Source organism: Xenopus laevis, chromosome 1L, assembly GCF_017654675.1.
Source record: "Xenopus laevis strain J_2021 chromosome 1L, Xenopus_laevis_v10.1, whole genome shotgun sequence".
In the NCBI taxonomy this organism is placed as follows: Eukaryota; Metazoa; Chordata; class Amphibia; order Anura; family Pipidae; genus Xenopus; species Xenopus laevis.
Window position 1 is genome coordinate 166,837,939 of NC_054371.1, and position 15,950 is coordinate 166,853,888.

Below are 15,950 nucleotides of genomic sequence, written 5' to 3' on the forward strand. Positions count from 1 at the left end.
GACAAATTGTGGTTTGTGATGTCCACATATGGGCTACCAAATAGCCAGGCACAGCCCTTATTTGGCACAACCAAGGAAACTTTTTCATGCTTGTGTTACTCCCAAACTCTTTTTACATTTGTATGAATAGGTATAAAAGGTTGAGAACCCCTGTTCCAAGGCATTATTGCAGCTAGTGATACATGAGCCCTTGAAACAGCATGTTTATGGGCCCACAACAGACGAGCTGAACTCCCCAAATATGGTTAATGTGGCTTGCTAACATGAACTACTCAAATAAACTTCGGTGTGGTGCGGTCATGGTTTCCGGTGTGTTAAATTGCTCTTCATAATGACACAGGGTTAAAGGAGAAGGAAAGTAATTTATACTTGGGGGGTGCCAAAAGTTAGGTACCCTAAGTGGTTGTATTTACTTACCCGACACTCCGGGCCAGTGCTCCCATCAGCAGAAAACACCACGGAGTGATCATCTTTTTCACTTTTCAAATTTCCCGGGGGCAGAAGCATGCGCAGTAGAACTAAATAGTCGGCTTTTCGCTCTACTGATACTCACGGAAAGAACCCTGGGCTGGTGCAGTTTTTGCTGATAGGAGCACCGGCCTGGAGTACCAAGTAAGTAAATCACTTGGGGTGCATAAAAGCACTTTCTTTCTCCTTTAAGAAAGCTAGCCAATTATAAATTTGGTACCCTCAAAACAGTTGCTTATCAGACATCTGAACACGCGGCCAAAGCTCCTATAAGGTAGAATCTGCCTCTAGCTTCCAGTATGGTCACACTTTATAAATATCATACAGACACAATCTTCAAGTTATAAATCATGGTTCAAAGCCATTTAAAATGGCCTATTCCAGGGTACTTAAGAGCCCTTTTTAAAGCCAAACATTCTTCGTACCAGAGAAGTGCTGCTTATTTATGAGGTAATCTACAAAACACAGCAACATATAATACAGCGATACACTTCAGGACTAAAAACGTTAAGCAAAATGTCAGCTGGCAGGATGAATTGTAAAAAGCACAATTTGAAATGCTATGAAAGCTTTACATTTCAAGTGAGTCTTTTCCAAAATACTTTCCCCTCATAAGCAGTGCCTTGTATCTCTCACATAAAATGGTGGCCAGGTGGGTACCTAGGCACATGGCTATGCATTTGAAAACCCATCACCCATCCCCCCAGCACCACCTCTCACCCTCTAACTTGCCCAGCAGGCGTCTCAGGCTTTCTGGAATGCAGACCAGCCCCAGGCACCAGCTCAGAACCTTCCCAGAAAATCTGTTTGCCAGGTCTGTGTGCCTTTTAAACAGAGCAACTGCAAATACGAAGAACACGGGGGTGGGTAGGTTAGAAGGAAGAGGTGCAGCAGAGGCAAAGAATATCTATTCAGAATCTGTCTTGCAATGCCAAAGCATTAGCAAAAAACAGTTCTTTCATTAATTTAGTAAAAACAAGGCAAGGCATGTAACACGCAAATCGGCTTACATATATGGCTACACCTTTCAGATCCACCACGTGAAAAGGAGCCCTTCCTCTGACAATGTTAACATACATATACACATACATATTATATACACACACCACAAAGCTGAACCTCTCTCAAAATCACAGGTTCAGTAATACCTGTGCTATCATTTCTGTGATTCTGCCAAGAAAATGTGCAAACTACTACTTACAGAGCTTATACGAGAGGGAGGAAAATGAACAAATTTTTTTTTTCTTTTTAAGAACACATTTCATTAGAAGGAAAACAAAATGTACAAATGCTGAAATTAGAAAACAAATTAAAAATATATTTATGGTATAATATGTTAAAATTCCTAAGAGTGTTAAAAATGGATCGTTCTAGTGCAGAAAAGGCTTTAGTAATCGGATACAGGTATGGGACCTGTTATCCAGAATGCTTGGGACCTGTGGTTTTCCAGATAAAGGGTCTTTCCATATTTTGGATCTTCATACCTCAAGTCTACTAGAAAATCATTTAGACATTAAATAAACCCGACAGGCTGGTTTTGCCCAAATAAGGGTTAATTATACTTTAGTTGGGATAAAATACAAGTTATTGTATTATTCCAGAGAAAAGGGAAATCATTTTTAAAAATTTGGAATAGTTGGATAATAAAAGAGTCTATGGTAGATGGCCTTTCGGTAATTCGTAGCTTTCTGGATAACGAGTTTTCAGATAACGGATGCCATACCTGTAGTATTGATATACTGATGCATAATAATTCTGCCCCTGGGTGACTGAGTGCTCGTGACTTGGTGATTCCCGGATAATGGATCTTTCTGTAATTTGGATCTTCATACCTTAAGTTTACTAGAGAATTATGTAAACAGTAAATAAACCCAATAGGCCAGTTTAGCTTCCAACAAAGATTAATTATATCTTAGTTTAGATCAAATACAAGATACTGTTTTATTATTACAGGGAAAAAAAAATTCTAAATTTGGATTATTTATATAAAATGGAGTCTATGAAACATTGTCCGTAATTCAGGAGCTTGATAACGGATAACATACCTGTAAAAGAAATGTATTTCTTTACAGGGCATGACGAGGTTAAAAATATTACTATGGATAACCGAATGCTCATCATAACAGTTTCCTCAATCATTTATCAATAACTCTTACAAGATGAATAATATAGTAGAAGTGGGATATTAAATCGGAAAGTGGACGTACTATGGTTAATTAGACTAAAAAGGCAGTGATATGATCCTGGCTCTATAGTACGTCACATGGCTTACAGATCCCCCTTAATAAGGTATTAATTATTTAAAGAGTTGCTATATTTTAGCTGACCCTAGGCATTCACCCCATTATCCCAGGTTGCATGACTGGAAGAAAAAGAAAAGGATGAAATTCAATTACGAGAATTAACAGGAATCACTTTTGTGTTCACCTACAACAGATTTAAATGATCAGGGCAAGCCCCACCCACTCTTACGATCCATATGTGTAATTCATACAGACTGGAACGAGATTACGACTTTACAAGAGAAACAGTATACAGTATAAATATTATATAACTGGGCCTATTCGCAACCAATGTTGTTTAACTAGGCTTTAAGAGTAGTTGATAACACTGGCCTTTTTTTAGGCACCAGTTTTGCTACATTTCCCTATGTGTTACACAGCTCTCTACATGAATCTGGAACATATTTGCATTCTCAGAATAATCTCATTACAAATTGAAATGGCATATTGCCACAGGAAAAAAATGCCTAAGGGAGTACAGCAATGTCGGTGGGTCAATGATTGAAGGGCACTGAGAAAACACGGATCACAACAGAAGGGGTATTATACTACAGGTATGGGATCAGTTATATGGAAAATCGTTATCCAGAAAGCTCTGAATTATGGAAAGGCTTTGGCCCATAGACTTTATCCAAATAATCCAAATTTAAAAAAAAAAAAAAAATGTATCTTTTCCTAAAAAAAAAAAAAAATAATAATAATAATAATAATAATAATAATAATAATAATAATAATAATAATAGTACTGTGTACTTGATCCTAACTATGATATCATTAATCCTTATTGGAAGCAAAACTAGCTTATTGGTTTATTTTTTTTAATGTTTTACATGATTTACTAGTAGTCTTAAGGAATGAAGATCCAAATTATGGAAAGACCCATTATCTGGAAAACGCCAGCCCCAAGCATTCTGGATAACTGGTCCCATACCTGTACAATAAAAAAAGGTGGGCAGAGACAGGCAGGTTAGATTTATACATAATTATATTATGTATATTTTAAATGTATATATTGAATTATTGTTATATAGTCAAGTAAGCTTTGTGAAAACGGCTCACCCCATTGCTGGCAACAGAACTGTATGACACCACCAACTTTTTGGTCATACAAACTATTCAAACAATTCAAATACAAAAATATGCCAGGATCATAGCTATAATCTATTTTATTTAATAGTACTTAATATAGTAATTATAATGAATATTCATCTATATGTTTACAGGTATAACACCTGTAACTTACTCATCATCTTAGATTGCAAGCTCTACGGGACAGGGACCTCCTTCTTCCTGTTTCTCTCTCTTAGCAATTGTAGTAACACTATTTAAATAAAGATATGCGTACATACACATGGGAGCATTCACATTATTTGTATGCTGTACTAGGTTTCTGCTGTAACTTATAGCATTAGAAGTTTAAGGTTTTTCTTTGGTACATTTATAGTTAATGTTAGATCGTACTCCTTAGAGAAGTATATAAAGATACAATGTATGTATTTGTTGGAAAAACACAATAAAGAGAAAACACAAAAAACAAACTTAAGTTACTATTGCTGAGGCAAGAAATGAAGGAACAAAGTAACAAACTCCCTTCACATCATACATCTGACAACCCTTTATTTACTGGGTATATTCATACGGGTCAACTATTTATTTTTTTTAAATGGTGAAGGGTCAGGAAAAATGAAATAAATTTCTGAGATACAATAATATTTTCTTTAATATAAATTATCTTCTTGCCTCTTTCTTACACGGCTTAGAAGCTTGAGGTATCTCCATGCAGCAAAGACCATTATCTAGAACATGGAGGAAATGAAAAAAACTAAATTAAAGAAATATACTGCGGTTAAACGGTTGTCAAAATCAAATGCCTCATAAGAAGTTAATGGGTTAACACAAAACTGAGCTGGAAGCTAATAAATAAATACACCCATCAAGGAACGCTGCCAGTTTGCCAACACAAGCATGTTTTGCTTTCAGTGAGTGAATGACCTGGAGCGGAGGAAATGCATTTTCCAGGAATTTCTGACACTCATTACCATTCACGCTATGTAGGCTGGCATCTGCCCATGTAACCCAAGATCCCAGGCAGAGAGCACTGACAATGGATGCTGTGCTCAACATCCAGCTGCCTAATCAGTGACTCACATCGATAGATAGATAGATAGATAGATAGATAGATAGATAGATAGATAGATAGATAGATAGATAGATAGATAGATAGATAGATAGATAGATAGATAGATAGATAGATAGATAGATAGATAGATAGATAGATAGGGCAGGTTATTAAAGTTTGAACAAATTTCTGTGTTTTTTTAGTTAAGTTTTGCTAATGAAGGGGAATTGCCCTTAAGCTGCAAGTCAGTTTTCCCAAGAGACCTGCTTATCTTAAATTGTTACAAAAGTATACAAGGGCTTCTGGTGGCTGTTTTGGGCTCTCTGCCAAAAGCCAATTAAAGGGGAACTCCGGCTTCCAAATTTGATAAAGAGGCATACATAACACAGAAACCCCTAATATACCCATCACAGTTGCCCGTTTCTTCAAAAAGTATAAATAAATACCATTTTCTATGCTGAAATACAGCTGTTTAACAGTTCTTTTTCTGCATCATTTGAAATCCTGGCAGGGAAGGAGGGACTAAACACTGATGCTACAAATTGCAACAACTTCTTTACAGCTTACAGACAGCATGCAGGAACTACATAGCCCACAATGCATTGCACTGTTATGTTGTGTTCTTTATTGAAATCACATGTGCAGGGATTTATGGGGTTTGGAGGTTGCAGGCTGATGGTTGCTGATACAATAGTATCAGTAGTCAGCCAGCTCAACAAAGTAGTCAGACAGATCAGCAGGAGAGCAGGGGGCTAGGCTTAGGGAACTGTTCCAAACCATTAAAAATCATGAAAAGTCTGCATATTTGTAATTGATGTATATTGCAAAGTTGCTTGAAATTATGTTTGCTTTTCATTAAATTAAGTTATGTTTTCGTGGAGTTCCCCTTTAAGTTAGAAACTTTGATCTCCTGTACTGAATAGCCAGAAAAAGATACAAAGATAAAGTTGGGACATTTCAGTAACAAGCCAGGACTGCAGGTTGAGCTGTCAAAATTGTGACTGTCCCGCGAAAAAGGGACAGTTGGGAGGTATGCATTTAAAGGAAAACAAGCAGATAAGTGACTGGCTACTGATTTGTTACATAGTTAGTTACATAGTTAAATTGGGTTGAAAAAAGACAAAGTCCATCAAGTTCAACCCCTCCAAATGAAAACCCAGCATCCATACACACACCCCTCCCTACTTTTAATTAAAATTCTATATACCCATATCTATACTAACTATAGAGTTTAGTATCACAATAGCCTTTGATATTATTTCTGTCCAAAAAATCATCCAAGCCATTCTTAAAGGCATTAACTGAATCAGCCATCACAACATCACCCGGCAGTGCATTCCACAACCTCACTGTCCTGACTGTGAAGAACCCTCTACGTTGCTTCAAATGAAAGTTCTTTTCTTCTAGTCTAAAGGGGTGGCCTCTGGTACGGTGATCCACTTTATGGGTAAAAAGGTCCCCTGCTATTTGTCTATAATGTCCTCTAATGTACTTGTAAAGTGTAATCATGTCCCCTCGCAAGCGCCTTTTTTCCAGAGAAAACAACCCCAACCTTGACAGTCTACCCTCATAATTTAAGTCTTCCGTCCCTCTAACCAATTTAGTTGCACGTCTCTGCACTCTCTCCAGCTCATTTATATCCCTCTTAAGGACTGGAGTCCAAAACTGAACTGCATACTCCAGATGAGGCCTTACCAGGGACCTATAAAGAGGCATAATTATGTTTTCATCCCTTGAGTTAATGCCCTTTTTTATGCAAGACAGAACTTTATTTGCTTTAGTAGCCACAGAATGACACTGCCCAGAATTAGACAACGTGTTATCTACAAAGACCCCTAGATCCTTTTCATTTAAGGAAACTCCCAACACATTGCCATTTAGTGTATAACATGCATTTATATTATTTTTGCCAAAGTGCATAACCTTGCATTTATCAACATTGAACCTCATTTTCCAGTTTGCTGCCCAGTTTTCCAGTTTAGACAAATCACTTTACAAAGTGGCAGCATCCTGCATGGAACCTATAGTTCTGCACAATTGTGCATCACTCAAGGTGGCTAAACGCCAGTCAATCCTTTACGGTATGGTTGTACAAGTATCCGTTATCCGGAAACACATTACCCAGAAAGCTCCAAATTACAGAAAGGATGTCTCCCATAGACTCCATTTTATCTAAATAATCACAATTTTAAAAATTATTTCCTTTTTCTATGTAGTAATAAAACAGTACATTGTACTTGATCCCAACGAAGATATAATTAATCCTTATTGAAAGCAAAATCAGCCTATTTTATTTAATGTTAACATGATTTTCTAGTAGACTTAAGGTATGAAGATCCAAAGTATGGAAAGATCCATTATCTGGAAAACCCCAGGTCCCAAGCATTCTGGTAAACAGGTCCCATAACTACACTTTTTTTCCACGCAGTGGACATACTACAATACTAGATGTCGATTTGGGAAAAAAAAAAAAAAACTTTATTTAGGGATTTAAAAGCAAGAAGGTCCCCACTCCTCGCCTAGTCAGGCAGTATGATCGAAACTCATGCTACACAAAATCTGGCAATGTAAATGTAACAATCTCATCTAAAACAAATTACTGACAATTACCGAACTAAAAAATGCAGGCAAATCATTGGTCAGAGTAAATCTGTAAAATTTTTGAGAAGTATGTCTAAATCAAACCAGCGCACATGGAATAGGTGAGTACAAGTTATATTTATGGGCAAACTTAAAGAATTTGGCAAGTAGAGATGAAACAAAAATCAAACAATCTTATTTTAGATCTGTCCAAAAATTTGTCAATAGGTTGACAGTGTGATCCTCCTCTCTGCTCCCATACCGGAACCAATCCATAAACCAGGCCCCCTGGGTCCCTACAAAATAGATATGTAAAGGCGGCTGGACACACTTAGCCGAGTGTTTCCGCTGCCTGATACATTTTAGGAGGAAGAAAAAGCCCCTGAGTAATGAATAAGCTTTCAACGAGATGGAGAATAGCTCATGATCTGTATTACAGGATGGCAAAAAGGGCCAGGAACAAACATGCTGATGCATTATTTAAAGTGGACTTTAGTCTAACAGGGCTGAATCAACTTACAGGGCAAAGGAAAGGTGCTTTATAGTATATACAGCTCTTTGACATTTGCAAAGGACTGCTGTTTTGCCAGCAGAAACAATAACACACAGACTTACTGTAAGGATATCATTTTTACAATGAGTAGTAGTCTTAGTTGCACTGATGGGTTATAAAGGTTTTTTTAATGACTGCTTGAGTGTTTTGACATAGAGGTGTTCCAGTCACAGCTCCAATGGCATTCAATAGGACACAATAGGATAGAAAAGGACAGGTTAGGAAATTAACATAAGAGAAAAGGAAGCACAAGGAGTAATACGGCCTGTTGGTTTGACTGGGACCAGTTCCAGGAGCAGTCACACCTCACACTTACTGCAGAACAGGTAAGGCAGAAGCAAAGCCTTTTATCTGTGCTGCTTTTGCATTTATCTTGGAAAAGGATCAAACCCTTGCTTCATTGCTATGACTTATTACTGAGTGGAGTCTTTTCAGGAATTGCTCACAACACAATTAACCCTTTTTAACCCTGAAAGAAGCCAGACTAGCTAATAAAGAGCAATGAAAGTAGACAGTACAGCCCCCATTTTACAATTTTCAAGGGACCGAAAAATATGGTGTAATATCTGGGAAAATGTAAAATCAGGGAAATGCATTATGAATTATAAATTGGTGGGACCACAAAAAAACTGCAAAATTAGGGGAAACCTTAAGTCAGGGAATGTAAAATTGAGGTTTTACTGTAATACAAGTATTACATTTGTCTGGTGCACATGGTGGTGCAAAGTCTTGCGTTCATACAGGTATTGGAGCGGTTATCCAGAGTGCTTGGGACCCGGGGCTTTCCAGATAATGGGGCTTTCAGTAATTTGGATCTTCATAATTAAGTCTAGAAAATCATGGCAACTTTAAATAAACCAAATGGACTGGTTTTGCTTCCAATAAGGATTAATTATATATTAGTCTGGATCAAGCACAAGGTACAGTTTTATTATAACAGAGAAAAAGGAAAAAACTTTTACAAATTAGGATTATTTGCATAAAATTAAATCTATTGGAGACATTTATTCGGTAATTCTGAGCTTTCCCGGATAACGGATCCCATACCTGTATACGTGTCAATAAACACTGTATTCAAAATGTGTATGGCTGAAATAAATTGTGACTGTTTGTATAAAACAACTACTACCACTATCACCACCACCACTACAATAGGTAGCGACTGTCCAAATGCCATGTAGTAAATCCCATGATAAGCTTTCAAGATACCCGAGCAGTCAAATTATAATCGTTTATGTGCATTCCTTTGCTGCCTGAATGAGAGGGCATCCAAAAATACCCTTTATAGAAGGAAAGTCAATCATTATGGGTGCCCACGAGTGATTGTAATCACTTACCAGATACCATGGGTTGGGGGACCTGTTAGCAGAAAACTGACCAAGCCAGGGGTCCTTCTCAGCGAGCACCACAGAGCGATTCTCTTCTTCCACTTCTCTCTTTAAAACCCTGGGGCCGACACTTGCACAGTAGAGTCAAAAGGGCATTTTTTTGTTAAAGTTCATCTTTTAATTCCACGGCACATGCACACCCACATGAAGAAATAAGAAGCAGGAAGAGGATTGCTTAGTGTGCTCTCTGGAAGAACCCTGGTCCGGGGAAATTTTCTGCTGATAGGGCTCCAGCCAATCATTACAATTACTGCCGGGTGGTGTTGTCTTCCCTTTTACTTTAATAGAGAAGAATACAACTTCTACTGTGGGAGACCAAGTGTTATTTGCACTTATTGAACATAATTAGCTGGCTTCCATAAGCTCTGTCTGATGCCGTGGATATATTTGTGGTCTACACATCGGGGGTGGCAGAGAAAGCCCTTCCTACTTTTCCAGCCACCCCCCCAACCATTTCCCAAACAAAACAATGCCAGAGGCGGGGATAGGGTTGGGTAGTGCTCCATTATTATTGCCTTTCACCATTTCATTTACAAACCTGTTTGAACTGCAATACTCCCAGTGTCAGGCCATGCTATTGGGCCACAAGCAAATTTCTTCTTACATGATTTATGTATAGGGAAGTAAAAGGCTTTCCCACCCCCCCTATTATGACATTTTTCCGAATGGAAAGCTTAAAAACTGAATATGTTCGTTTTATGTTTGATTTAGCGTAACCAAGCTTCTATTTTATTTGCTCGACCAGCATTTTTAATCTTGCTTAAAAAGAGTTACTGTCCCACTGGCAGGATGGCCATAAGCTCCAGAAGTGTCCCCATTTATAATCCCATTAAAAAAAAAAAAATTAATTCATAAACGACAGATACACTTCCTGGTTGCTCTGATAACCTGTATGGAAATAGTATGGATAGAAACCAATATACAAGCAATTCTGCTAGAAAATCTGAGGTTACAGTAACCCTCATCATCATAACTGGAGGGCTAAGGGCATAATAAATATGGCTGTGCTTATACATGGTGAAAACATACAAACTTAAAACACTCATGTTAAAAAATTTCAGTTAGATGGGAAATATGAAGATAAAGTGTGCCCTTTATTTAAGCACTTCTCTCCTAAAACCATCTAATTTTGCACAAATTGTTGTATAGGGTTCATCACAATGTATTTATGGCAGTATATGCCGACACAATATTATATCTTTGTGTATGCGGGGGGGGGGAGTAACGAGTAATATGTAAGTGGAAGTGTGCAGGGGTGGGAGTGGGGAAGGAAAACATGGTAACTTTGGAATTTTGTCTTGTGTATGTTATGTATGCAGAAGAGATGACAATAATCCTTTTCTTGTAATTAATAACAAATATATAATTTCTATATTAGTGAAACCAACCAGCTGGGTTGTCAAGTTTGTCTGTAAGTCTCTGCAGCACTAAAAATTGACTGAATCTTATTTTTTTTTTTTCTCATTGCGAGGAATCCATGTAAATGCATAATGTTCATTTCTCTGCTAAAAGTTCTTCCACAGAAGCATGAATATGAATTTGAACAGAAAAGCAGGTGGTCTAATAGCTACAATGCCCCTCCACCTTTCCCAAGTCTTTAAATATTATAAGCTTATTCAATAACCCATTCAATAACTAAAACTTGCAATACCCGTTGAAAGCAGGGCAGGCAGCTGTTCAAGCAAGGTAGCTGGAGGGAGCAACATGACCCTGTACTAACAGAGCCCTTTTTTTTTTGTACATGCAACTCATACATGGGATGAGCTAGAGGGTACAGATAGCCAACAGCATTAGCCATTTAGAAGGTACTAGTTAACTAAAAGTCTCACAATACAGCAATGGTGTAAAGCAATGCTGTCACTCATGCAGCAATCAATATTATTCAACATGCCATATGTTCTGGATTACAGCAAAGTTATATCAAATAAATACATTTATAGAGCACTTAAGCAGAATGGAGACCACACAAGCGAATAGCAAGACTACATACAACCCAGTACAGTCCATGTATTTTTATACACAGAATGAAATGTCATTCCTGTTTGGTATACATGCTATACATTGTCAAAGATGGATCTTCAACGGGAATATGCATGCATGTGAACATGAAATGGTGAATTTAAAAAAAAAATGTGTACACATACCAAAAGTACATTTTTGGTTATAAATATTTAACAATCAATAGGAAAAAAAAAACACATATGCCCAATTTTTACTGCACAACTGTCGCAGCAAGGATCTACCTCTGAATAATAAAAGGCCAGTTTGTGCTGACCCACAGGGGTCAAACTGATTTAAATAATTAAACCTGAAACTGTCAGCCATGCCCTGTAAATAATAGCCCTAAAGCCATCAAGATCAGTTTGCTACAGAAAAGCTGGCCACTTGAAGGGGCTGCAATTTATCTCAGTTTTCTCTTGTCCTTTGTCCTGTGAGGCATAAGGAAATGTGCCATCTGATGAGGTCTTCCCCCAAAACACACTCTGGCTAACAGAACAATACTGAGTGACTGGGGGGGGGGGTAAGAAAAAATAAAACCCAGCCAACTGTGCTTTATTTATATACTAGAACAGTATGTACATGGTATCTTCATACATGTGCGCATATTTTAATATATTTACATGTGGTTATCTGGCCATTCTCATTATTAATAAATAAGAATTCAATTGCTTTGTTGGGCAAAATGGGTACTGGATAAAATAACTCATTTATAGATACAATAAAATTACTATTTTGATTGCCCCGTAATTACCCCCTATTGGGAGGAGGTGCGGGAGCTTCTCAGTAAGGTCCTTCAGGTGACTGTGGAGAAGGACCCCTGGACATTTCTCCTAGGGAAACCCGATACTACCTTTGTTAAGCCAGTTAGGAGGTTGATGAATCACATTCTGTCTGCAGCTAGGAGATTGCTCTGTCAGAAATGGAAACAACCCAACAAACCCACAATAGGGGAGTTACAGAATAAGATTGTGGAAATAAAACGTATGGAATACCTCTCGGCACTCAGTAATATTTCGATGCCCACCTATACCGAGACATGGAGTTCCTGGGTCGCCTGCTTCCCTGTAAATTGACACAATTTGTAACTGCCCGGCCGGTTCCTGCCTGCCCTTCCTCTTAGATATGATACTGGAATAATGTCCTAAGCCTGAATTTATGATTTTATTTATGGTTTTATTTTTGTTTTTATTTTTGTCTCTTTTTCTGCTTTTTCTTTTTTGTGTTTCTCTCTCTGTTATATCAGTATGTATGCATTATCCAACGTAGTTATGACTGCAATGTGTGCAGTACTCTCATGCCTATTCCGTGGGACTTTTATGGATTGTCATTTTATCCCTGAGAAATGCTGTCACGGATACTTACTGATATTTGTTGTTCAAAATATTGAAAATAAAGTGTTTCAAAAAATTACTATTTTGTGTAGCCAAAAATAATTATATTCTATCTATACAGTGTGTGTAGAATGTTCAGCCACAGTGAATACCTTCTACACACAAATTAGTTTTAGAGACACTGGGAGTTTAAATGAAATTATAGCCTGAAAATGAATTGGACTAGAAATTCTGTATACTACACATATACAGTAGTACTGGCCCAGAGGTTAAGCAGCTCTGTAACAGTAACACAGGTTCTTTGTTTTACCCTGGCACCTACCCACCAAGCCCTGACCCGTTTCCCCAGTAGTGGGCCCAGTCTGACCTGGTACAAAACCAAAGGATCAAAACCTTCATAGTTGCCAACAAAGTTGACCTTATTCAGCTATCTTTTGAGAGTCTATGGCACTGCACATGCTCAGTATGCACTAACCAGCTGTTGAACAGCTGTTCAGGGGTCATCAAGTGTAAAATAGGGTTGCATATCATAGAAGGGGATTCTACAGCACCAATTCTTAAACTTTTGTAAAACAGTGACTTTTATATCACGATACATGGTACATTGTCGATCCCTAAGCTCAACCAACAGCCCAAAGGATGTGCAGCAGAATGAAATGCATTTTGGAGGGACATATATCCTTGCTGCTTTAGGGCTTTGGTCACCTTGGGCTAGTATAAAACCCCACAACATATACAACATATAATGTAGCATTTTTATTATATTTAAAGGACTTGCTCAAGCCTAAAAGAAGTTGCAAACAAAGATCATGTAATATAAAATGTGGGTTTGTGAAAGCTATTTTAACCACTCCTTATGGATGCTTGCACAGAAATGCCAAAACAAGATTAAAAGTGACTTTTTTTCATGCAATTAAAGAAATACAGCACTAGGGAAAAATGCCAACACCGCAAATAAACCCTTAGTTCAGACACGCATCTGCCTTGTAGCAGAGCTAGGGGGCACGGAGTATGACAACTACCTGCATGTTACATTCCAGGTGCATGGCTTAGCCAGTCATGTTTCAATTTATCACATTAAACCAGAATTTGCACTGCAAGTTGTTTTAACTGGAGACCCTAAGCTTGCCTATATACAAAAGACTGCAGTTTACACCCCTATTCATGCTATTTTTTTTCTCCTCAATGCCAGGGACTTTAATGTATTACACCAGTTACAAGGTGGTGTAAAATAACGGTGTACATTTTTGGAGTAAATCAAAAAATACACAGCTTTATAAACATTACTTTGCCTACCAATTTCATATTATGATGGATAAAATCAAGAGTAATAAAAATATGCAGCTTTATAAATATCACTTTTATACTTTACATTTTTTTTTTACATGTAACATAATTTACACATCTCTATATACCCTAAAGTATACTGTACAGTGGCCAGCTTTTTTTTTTGTTAACAACAACACAATTATGTGAAAAAGAGCAAAGCATCAACCAAGCACCTCTAACAATTTTGTGGGCCTACAGCTTATGTCCTCCGACAGGCCTGCCAGACAGAGATCTGGTGGACAATTGACCAGGTGTTGATCGGGCAGGTTTAAAAATCCTGTCAAGGCGTGGACCACAGCACTTGTTAATAAGGCCCTAATATTGAAGGCCTGCATTTACATTCAATGATCTGATCATTTACCGTCAAATGATATGTGCCACTATAAGGTGGGCATATTGGATAAAGATCCACCTGTTTGGTGACCTCTTAAAATGTATATCCCCCTATTGAACTAAAACTTCAAGGATTCCCTGGATTATTAAAAGAACCAATATATACCTTTGTTTTACATCAGCAGAATAAGAAGGGCTTGTGTTGAAAATGCATTGTCTAAAGATTTTTTTTTAGGACAACTATAGCATCCAAAAGGTAATCATATTTCCACGCCCATTTAGACCACCTGCATAAATGAACTCTCTATCTGTAAAGCGGACACACACAAGCAGCATTTGGGGGAAAGGAGAGGTTTATTACAGAGTTCTCTCCTGGGGAAGGATCAGGTCCAACAGCCCTATGACCATTAAGACAGAACCCCTAAACTGCTTAACCTACCCTCCTAACTACACATACCTAGCAATGCTGCCCTTTATATCCAGGGCACACTATGTGCTCAACACATCACATCAATGTGCCAGAGATCATTATTAGGCAAAGAAGATAGCTTAATGGTTATACTAAAGTAAGAGGGCAAAACAACTTACCATTTAGTATAATTTGGCCATCCACATACATGGTCATACTGTATACCACATGGCACTAACGATAACTTTTCCCATAAATAAGCCAGGGTGTGTGGTTAGCTTTACAAATAACAGTAGGAGTTGCTGCAAAATAGGTTTATAAGCCACATCTGTTTAACCCTCCTTGGTGATTATTCTTAATATGGATCATTAGTTAAGATATAGACAAACAAAATCTAGCTATATTGTATCTCTCAATGCAAGTGCAATGCATAACATTTCTATGCAAGCAAATACCACCAGTATCTTATGCCAAGGACTTCAAAGTCATCCGCCTCTCACTGTACACACAGGCTATTTTCAAAACAACCTACAAGCACTGCCAACATTTTTAAAATTATTTTATCATCAATCTTATCCAAATCATATTTTATGTGAAGTTCAGACAGTTGTAGAATAAGGCCAAAAAATATGCACATAACATAGCTAACACTGCATGAGTAAGACCAACAGATGAGCCCCCAAAACATCTGATCTGGCGGTCCATACATGACTACATCTGATCTGGCACTTGGCCTGACTTGCTGACCAGCTGTCCAGGAATGTATTGTACATCAAAGAAAAGGGGTGAACAAGCCATCCAGCAACCCAATATAAATTGTACTTGAAATTAAAATTTTTACCACCAAATGCCCCTAAACCCTAAAATGACTAAAGCTGGCCATATACTACAAGATCCTCTCATTTGGCGATAGTGAATCTTTCCCAGATATGCCAACGGCAGGGCTATATCGGGGTAATCCGAACATTCTGCTTTAGGGCCGAACGATCAGATTACAACGAGGAGCAATGGGCTCCGACATGTCGGTCGCCGGAAAAATTAAATCTTCCAGTTTGATATCGTGGCCACACATCAATCGGGAAGACCCGTCGGAAGCCCCAATACACACGCAGATAAGCTGCCGAATTGGTCTAAAGGACCAATATCAGCAGCTTTAT

The 15,950-nt window shown here is 37.9% G+C and overlaps 1 protein-coding gene across 5 annotated transcripts in view; it reads right to left on the reverse strand.

The window, feature by feature from the left end:
* Window positions 1-15,950, reverse strand: part of hic2.L (hypermethylated in cancer 2 L homeolog) — a 32,267-nt gene that overhangs the window by 13,023 nt on the left and 3,294 nt on the right. The window contains exon 2 of one of the 5 annotated variants that reach the window (XM_041583279.1): window positions 4,502-4,546. Coding sequence is in view for 2 of the 4 variants with exons in the window: in XM_018251064.2 (XP_018106553.2) it covers window positions 2,192-2,298 (107 nt within the window). In the remaining 2 variants the exon portion in view is untranslated. 5 annotated transcript variants of the gene reach the window in all.